A 9,636-nucleotide genomic window follows, 5' to 3' on the forward strand; every position below is an offset into this window, starting at 1 on the left:
GCTTAAGGAGGAGCTGAATCCTCTCATACGCTGACGTAATGTTATGTGAGGCACAAGGTCTGTCTAAATGTATTTACGTGGTACAACCGTGCGGGTCTGATTGTACCCTGTACCATGTGAAGACTGACGCCGCGACTAAACTACCCTTCCTACATGATGAATGAGGTATTCAGTAAAATAACTGCAGGGCAAAAGGCAAAGCTTATGGTGATGAGAAGAAGAAAGGGGTTTTCCAGTCATGTATCATGTAAATTCATCATTTACTTATGTATTAGTGACTTTCTTCTGTGGTATGCAAAAAAAAGACAGTTTGAAGAGTAAGGTTGCTTTTTTCCATGCACAATGAATGAGGACTGGAGATTTCAAGGTGCAAAAAGAACACAAAGACATCATCAAAGTGGTTCATACAACTCATGCCCTATATTCAAAGTCTTCTGAAGTCATGTGATAGCTTTGTGAGAAATTTAATTGAACGTTCACTCTAGCTTTTCTTATGAGTGAAATAAGTCCAATTTGTGAACCAATCATTCTTGTGAGTCACAACTTGTCAATCATTCAGTTGATCCAGTTCATAATACCTGTCTGAATGATTTATGAATCCGAGATAAACTTGCTGACTCAATTTGGTTGCAGCAGAGGACTATCAGTGAAAAACAACTTAAACTTCACTCTGGCTTTTTATAGCTTCTGAACACTTTGGATATAATGCACAAGTAACTTGTATGATTATTCTTTTGTGCTCTGAAGCTTGAAATCATCAGTCTCCATTCATTGGAATTGCATCAAAATGAGTGCTCAGCACAGCCTCCAGAATTTCCTTTTGGTCTTCCACAGAAGAGAGGATGTTGAACGGGTTTGGATTGGGTTGATGACATTTTCTTGACCTTAATCAAAATGTCATAACTCAATCTTCAATCGAAAACGACAGACTTCTCCTTGGTGATGTATGCTGAATTTCTCCAATCATTTAGTCCACTTAAACCTTAAACCTCACCCATCTCAAAATGTAACCAACAACCAATAAATAGACGTTCCCAATCTACATTTTTTTTTTCTTTTTCGATAATCTGTTTCACTTGAATGTAAGTCAAAATGCGGAAGAAAGGATCTGTTGCTACTAAATTTACATCACAACTTTAAGCTTCAATTTGCTGAATGTTGATCTCCAATGTTATGTCATTCTGAGCACTAGATAATTCAAAGTAATAAAAAAATGAATGACTTTATTATTAATAATTAAGTAATAGTAAAACATGAGTTATATTGTAAGGCAGTACAGTATATTGCATAAACAAAGTGATGATTTCATATATTCCATGGACATTTAGTTCACGATCTCACTACAAAAATTTTATTGATTCAAATTTTATTACATATCATCAGAACATACAGTGAAATTACTTTAAAATGTGTTCTAACTCTAAACCAGAAGCATTCCGACTGCAACGTTATGGGATTATTACAGCACAATGCTTGTATATTCTGATAACGTTTTTATGACACATATCTATTATACTAAATACATAAACATCAAGTGATTTGTAAGCACGGCTGGAAAATAAAGCATGTGACTCAACGAATTTATGCCCATACATATAATCATCCTGCCATCACGCACTACATCAATGTCGACTGCACCCGTGATTAGCCAAATATCGAACGCGAGCACCACTACAGCGTTCCATAACGTTGTCAGTCATCCTGCAGCAGACTTTTAGCTGTTATGAAAAGCAATAACACATTTACAAATAATAACCGCAGGGAGACGGCAGTCGGCTCCAATGGTGAAAACCCCTGATCGCTTAAGGAACGCGGTGTATGTGAGAACACAGCGAAATCAATCATGTGCTCAGCTGAAGCTGGAAGAGTGGAGATTTCAGACGGATGGAGCCAGAGATTTGGGCTTGAAGCCATAGTGTGCTCAACGGCTCCCGCTAGTCTGAAATACAAATCTTGCACCGAAAACGCGAACTACATTCGTGTTTTTGTTTAGAGTGAAGTTACTGTTTGCTTGAGTTCCTTTTAAGCTGTTGCTAGTAGAGTCTATTCAAATATTTGAGAGCTTCTTGGTAATCTAATTCAAGCGTTTAAGCAGTTTTGTGTGTTTTTCAGTTTAAAGGGAGAAGGGAAGTACTGTATGTGCAGAGACTGTGTGTGGTGAACTCTTGTGCAACCGCCGCTGACAGACAGTATTACAGTAGAAGTGTGTACTGTAACATCCATCGTGGTGGCGTCAGACATCCTCTCCCGTTCTGTGCCGCTGCGCCCCTCAGGGCTACTTGAGTCGGCGTAATCGGGATGTTCTGGACTCACCCCCCTTCTTTCCCTCTCTGGCGACCGATCTGGAACTAATAGAGGAGCCAGAGGATACGGGCTTGACGGATAGGCCTTTCAGACTTGCGGCCAGCCCACTTTGGTTAGTCTGTGAAATCTCAGGCTGGGGATTGCAAACAGAGTCTGGTGCAGCAATGTCGGAAGAGGGATTGTTGGAATCGCTTGATGCTGCAGGCTCTCCAAGAAGCGATATTTTTGTCTTTTGGCGGTCAGCATGTTCTCCTGAGCTACTTGGGGTCCGTGGACGTCTCCTCGGACCGGTAGTGTCAAGATGTGGTTCTGTGACCTCTTTACTGTTACTTAATTTAGATGACAACACAGCTTTCCCTTCCTCCAATGACTCACCAGTGAGCAAGCTGCCAGACGATATGGTGACAGGATGACATGTTTCGGCAGAGCCCTTCTCAGCATTGTCCGCTTGGAATTGGGCTGATTTAGACTCTTGATCATCTTGCCGCTGTTGGGGTTGGATGCTAGCCTGCCTGGCACTGGAGGAATGAGGAAAGGTTACGTGAAGATGTAGATGGATCACCGCAAGGTATATCAGAATAGTACTTACATCTTCTGAAGGATGGCTCTTTTTGTAGCTGTGGAGCTGGGTAATGGATCTGTTGTCTCGACAGAGCTAGAAAAATACTTTGAATGGCTTGGTTCACTCTGTTCAGAAAAAAAGAGAGATCCATTGAACTCAAGACGGTGAATGAAAGAAAAAGTTCTTTATAAATCAATTTACTGTATCATTTATTAGGTTCGGTTTCAGTTAGGATGCTATCTATGTAGGCATCTCATTAGGTTTTGGAACAGACCTACTCTCTCAACACCTGACAGAAACTATGAAGTAAATTATTATTATTTTTTTTTTTTTTAAAAGGACTCTAAGAGAAGTCCATTGTACTGACATGAATTAACTTGGAGATATTTGGTGTAGCCATGGGAACAAATCCATGGGATGTTTTGTTTTGATGGCCATACCCAAGAGACCAAGGAAAAACACAAGCAAAAAAGCTTGTGTTGAACTGCCAGTATTCAGAGGAAGCTCTCTTTTTTCCTTTTCTCTGGCTTGGTCATCAAATTTCTGATCATGTTCATCAAAATATAAATATTTGTGCAGCTTTAAAAATATATATTTTGCTTGTGCATGTTGTATATTTTGTGTTTCTGTTTTAATATGTATGAATCATGTCAAAAATACCAATATGTGACCCTGGACCACAAAACCAGCCGCTGGGGTATATTTGTAGCAACAGCCAAAAATACATTGTATTGGGTCAAAATTATAGATGTTTCTTTTATGCCAAAAATAATTAGGATATTAAGTATAGATCATGTTCCATGAAGATATTTAGTAAATTTACTACTGTACATATATTCAAACTTAATTTTTGATTAGTAATATGCATTGTTAAGAACTTCATTTGGACAACTTTAAAGGCGATTTTCTCAATATTTTGATTTTTTTGCACCCTCAGATTCCAGATATTAAAATAGTTGTATCTCGGCCAAATTGTCACGGGTGCACACACACGAGGGACGAGGAGACGCTGGAGAATACTTTACACAAGACTTTATTCGTAGGAAGGAACCAAGGGAGACGAACACAGGAAGACGTTCACACGAAGACCTTCAACATCGGACCGAGAACTAGGGACTGGGAACACTTTATATACACACACACAGGAGGAGGGGATGACGAGACACACCTGGGAGCCATGACACATCAAGGGAAACACCTGGGAAGAAATCAACTTAATTAATCAGGGGAGGAACAGGAAACAAACCAAATAAGGGCATGGGAAGGCACATGGGGAGCAGGACACACACGAAACATGGAACAGAGTTTGACACAAATATTGTCCTATCCTAAAAAACCATACATCAATGGAAAGCTTATTTATTCAGCTTTCAGATGATGTATAAATCTCAATTTCGAAAAATTGACCCTTATGACTGGTTTTGTGGTCCAGGGTCACATATGGTTAAATCTGTATACAGATTTAAATGGTTCTAATCTAAACTTTATATTTCTATATATAAAGTGTTCAATAGAACATTCATATTTGTTGTGGTATTAAAATTGATACTGAGAATCATAAAACAACATATTGTTTTATGTGTGGCAGATGCGTGTGTGTTTATCAGGACCTGGCCTGACCACCTGAATAGTTTGACAAACACTTTGAAGTCCTTGTTTTAGTACTAGTCATGCTTAACTGGGCAGCTCAGAGAAGAATAAAGAGAAGAAGCAGCTTATTGAACCCCACCAACATACACCTTCAACAGTCCTAATGAAGCTCTATCAACAGAACAATCCTTGACTGAGCAAGAACAGAGCAGGTGCTTGTGGTTGCCAGCTTTAGGGGCACGGGATCATTGAACTGCGATTAACCGACACAAAACAATCATTCCAGTCCAAACTGATTGGATTTCATAAAAGTGTAGGTTCACCAAAAGGCCTCTGAACAGGTTCAAGATATATAGGCTATTAGTTCTATTTTAGGAGCAAACAGCCAGATAAGCACAAGGTCTGTCAAGTCATCAGAGCAAAATGAGGAAACTGCAGAGGAATGTGTTTCATATGAAGTGCACAGACGCTGGCCTGAAGAAGGGGCCTCTATATACCCATATATAATGATTTTATAGAGAGAAGTGGTGTGGCCTAGTGGATAAATATATGGGATGGTGACAAAAATAATATTAATAATAAACTTTATTTGTATAGCACTTTTCATACATAAAATGCAACTCAAAGTGCTTCACAAGCCTAAAATCAATTACAATCAATCAACTATAAAAGATTCACAATGTAAAATGAAGCATATGGTTTGACCTCAATATCAATATAAAATAATAAAGCAATGATAAAAGAATCATAATATAAAATAAAACATACAAACTGACATACAAATAACTTCAAACCATATTGTTATACTGATAAGCAACTTTAAAAAGATATGGTTGTAGAAGATATGCAAAAGGTTGTAGGTTTGGACCCAATAGTGCATGTGATGGTGATGATAAATGGAAACAAGGAAGATAGAATGGCCCGTTATCCATTTTCTCATCTTTGAGCTGAGGCGTTGTGAGCAAGTCATGCTGAATGAGTTCATCAATGAGTGAATGAATCACATAAGGAAGGTGCACCTTGCAACATGTGACTGTGGCACAATCTGTCAGATGACCATTAACGCTGTACGCTTGTAACGCTTTTGTTTAATATTAAATGAAGACAAAAGTATTATAAAATCTCACAAGATAGGATCTTTGTTGCAAGCCAAGTCTTTATTTATATGTATTCCTGTGGCTCAACCAGTATAGAATGGCGCTAGCAATGCCAAGGTCATGGGTTCAGTTCCTAGGGAATGCATGAACAGAAAAAGTAACCTTGAACCAAAGACTCTGAAAGTTGCTTTGGATAAAATTATCTGCCAAATGCATAAATGTACTTTTACTTCCAAATAAAGCAGCATTTCTATCACTTGTCAAGACAACAAAATCATTACTTGCAGGCAAATTGGTGCAAAATAAAAATGGAAGCCACTGTGGCTCTTTTAGAAAATGCAATAAATTATTTGCGGTTTAAAGCAAAACACTCTAATGAACTTCATGATTGCTAGCAATCGACAGCAGATGCCTTGTGACTGGGAGCATGTCAAAAATGGAAAGTTAATAGCAGCCAATCATTTTGACATTTCAGAATGACCAAGCAAAATTTGAGATGCAATGTGATTATTTTATGTGCATGTCTTCTTACTGAATAAAAACATTTGTGCACATCAAGCGCGAGTATGTGTTTTTATGTGAATTTTGGAAACTGTATTTGCATCTTAGTGTTTAAATCCAGCATTATTATGATATTCCAAAATTCACACTACTTGGCGATATTACCAAAATCTTACAAGTAATTTTCTCACAATATATTCTCATGATATATTACAATGTAGTTATTTTTTCTAGAAGTAAATATGTTTGTAATAATGCCAAAATTGGCAAAAACAATGCCAGTGTGTGAATAACGAATTTAGTTTTTTGTGATGACAACACTGCAACCTCACAAGAGCGTAAATGCAATAGAAACAATAATACAACATTTATACCAATTGTCAAGTTTTTACCGGTTTATCATGTCTACCAGAAAACCCAGGAACCAAGGAAACCCAGCGACAGACAGAAAGAGCCAACTCATTCAAAGCTCTTTTCCCACAAGCTGTTTGAAAGCAGCAGGTTTAGCAGGACTGCACATAAATCAGTGCTGCTTCACTCTAAATGGCCTGATCAATAGCTAGTGGGAAGGTCCACTTTAAGGTGCAGGGAAGGGTAATGCATGGGCAGATCTGAGAAAACAAGAGTCTATGAGAACCCTAGAGACTCTCTGCGGTGTGTGTCCACCCACAGAGACAAGTATTCATAGGAAATCATGTTGTAACGTGGGCCGCTAATGTTTAAAAACAATCCATTGCCAAAGTCGGAGGGAGCAAGCTGCTGTCTCATCTGTAGACTGTGTTCCATCCATGACCACCGTCTGTCGAACTCTCTCCTACACACACACACAAACTCCCCCCAACTTGCCTCCGCCCACTGCAACCAAGAATGGATGGTTTTTAGGGGGATATCCAGACACACTAGCACGCAGAAACACACCGATACTCACTAACGATAAGTCCACAGAAAATAAACACACCCAGCGAGCGTGAACGGTACAGCACACATACACACACTCGACAAAAACATGGAGGATAGGGGAGGAAGAACATTTGAATTTCAATACCTTCATATGCATTTTACAAACCTTTAGAAAACAGATGAAAGAGGCAGCAACAATGGACCAGTGTTTCTTTCTCAGAGAGAAAGCAATTCTCTCATGTACTTCGCAGGGCTTCAAAGAAAAACAAGAGAAAGAGAAAGAGCAATAAGAAAAGAAATTTATGTCAGAAAGTTAATGGAGTGATTTCAATGTTCAGAAGTTTGGGGTCAGTAACATTGTTTCTTTTTTTTCTTGTTGAAGATAAATACATTTATTCAGCAAAGTTGCATTAAATTGATCAAAGTGACAGTAAAGATACTGTTACAAAATAATTCTATTTCAAATAAATGCTGTTCTTTTGAACTATCTATTTATCAATGAATTCTGATAAAAATGTATTGAGTTTCCACAAAATATTTAGAAGTGTTTGTTTTTGATATTGTTAAAGAGCAGGTCATATGGTATTTTAAAGTGTCCTAATATTGTGTTGGAGTCCCCTACAACAGGTTTAAATGCATCTAAGGTCAGAAAACATTATAATTTTCTCAGAATATACATTTAATATTAGAATCATTTTTCAATGATTTCGAAATGATTCGTTCGAATCGGTTCTGAGCTTAAGGTCTGTAAACCCCTCCCTTCCATAAGCCTACTCTGCTCTGATTGGTCAGCTGGCCAAGTCTGTTGTGATTGGTCTTTCCGTATACAATGCGTGTTGGAAACGAATCGCCCATTACCATAATTAATTTTTTGCTCCGAAGGGTTTCTTGTAAACAAAGATGCTGTAAGTTTACAAAAATGGCAAGCACAACTTATTTAAGACGTTTCTCAGTGGTAAGTTTAAACTTTGTATGTGGTACTTTACGTGATGTGACAGCAATTTTATTGCATTCATTATTATTATTGACAAGCATTTAGCGAATCCCGCGTTGAACTCGCCAAGATTTGAGAAGCAGTCCTCGGTAAAATGACGAGCACACAACAAAAGGTTCGAATTGTATTGCTGTGGTATCGTGGAAAAAAATGAATTTTAACCACTGATTCTTCACATCAGCATCTTTCGGCAATGAAAACAAAACAAACTTGCTTTCACAGCACAGTCTTCTCAACATGATGTAAACATACTAACTAGCGGAAGTGTTTGTGGGCAGGTAAGAGTTTACGTATTTCGCGGGCAGGCTGGGATTATGCAAATGTGTTACCTTGTGACGTATATAGGAAAATATGACGCATCGTTAAAGCGGTTCAGAGTCGACTCTTTCTTTTGAGAGACAATATCTTTATTTATCATGCACTTTTTTGATTAACAACTTTGCAGACTGTTTACATTGAAGTATAGCTACGTTACAAACTGCAAAAAAAATATTTTTCGAAAACCCATATGACCTGCTTATTAATAAGGTTTATTGAGCACCAAATCAGCATATTAAAATGATTTTACAATGATCATGTCACACTGAAGACTGGAGTAATGGCTGGTGAAAATTTAGCTTTGCCATCACTTACATATTTTAAAATAGAAAATTATTTTAATTTGTAATAATATTTCACAATATTATTGTTTTTACTGTATTTTTTTATCAAATAAATGTAGCCTTGGACAACATAAGATGTTTACTTAAATGTTTTAATCAAAATTTGTGTCATTAATATTTTAATTACAGTTTTATTTATTAAAGCAATAAGGCATTGGAGTAAATAATGAATTAATATTATTAATGTACTTATTTATATTTTTTAATATTTATAATAATTACAAATAATACAAAACATATTAATAATTTACTATGTGAATTAATATTTTTTTTAAATATACAGTTGAATAAATTGTGAAAACAGTGACCTCTGAATGGGATTTTGTGACTCACAGCACTGTCCAGCACTATATACATAATATGGCACAGTCTTTTGTACCTTGTTAATTCAGTAGCCATGAGATCCATCTACTATGAATAATGTGCTGAGATCATTTAGAACATTAATGCTTGGAGAGGCTAAAGCAAACCACAACACCCAGACATTTTTTTTTAAGTCTGAACATTGTCATTGCGTAACTTTGCTGTCATCACAAAAATTATGCCTTTGAGGAGTCTTCAGTCTAACATGACACAGGCTTGCTTACTTGGGAGCTTCGTTTCAGTTTGTTGTTTGAATTAAATTTCTGTACACCACAGCAAGACCAAGATCAACAAACAAATAAGAGTAGGGATGCACCGAAATGAAAATTCTTTGCCGAAGCCGAATCCGAACAAAATGAAACACTGGGCCGAATACCGAATACGGTTTTTCAAATTTTTTCCCCCCATGTATTTTGCCAATTTTTTTCCCCATTGCATAAATTAAATAGCCAAAATGTGCTTTTTACGGTTTGTCTTGCTTTTCAAAGAAAAAAATCAATTACAAAACAACAATTAAAAAATATTTAACACGGAACATTTTTAACATTCTAGCAGACACTATACCAACCAAGCACAATTTAACTTAAAATTAATAAGTTAGTAAAAGAATATTTTTTGGCCATCAGACCTCCTTCTTGAATCAGGCATGTATTTTTTACTGTA

The 9,636-nt window shown here is 37.0% G+C and overlaps 1 protein-coding gene across 1 annotated transcript in view; it reads right to left on the minus strand.

Moving 5' to 3' along the window:
• Window positions 1–1,276: 1,276 nt before the first annotated feature.
• Window positions 1,277–9,636, minus strand: part of slx4ip (SLX4 interacting protein) — a 52,187-nt gene continuing 43,827 nt past the window's right edge. The window contains exons 7-8 of the mRNA XM_016552086.1: window positions 2,894–2,991; window positions 1,277–2,822 (exon numbers count right to left, since the gene is read on the minus strand). Of these exons, the coding sequence (XP_016407572.1) occupies window positions 2,276–2,822; window positions 2,894–2,991 (645 nt within the window). The 3' untranslated portion in view covers window positions 1,277–2,275. The remainder of the gene's footprint in view (window positions 2,823–2,893; window positions 2,992–9,636) is intronic.

This window comes from Sinocyclocheilus rhinocerous, unplaced genomic scaffold (genome assembly GCF_001515625.1).
Source record: "Sinocyclocheilus rhinocerous isolate Xijiao unplaced genomic scaffold, SAMN03320098_v1.1 scaffold1156, whole genome shotgun sequence".
Lineage (NCBI taxonomy): Eukaryota > Metazoa > Chordata > Actinopteri > Cypriniformes > Cyprinidae > Sinocyclocheilus > Sinocyclocheilus rhinocerous.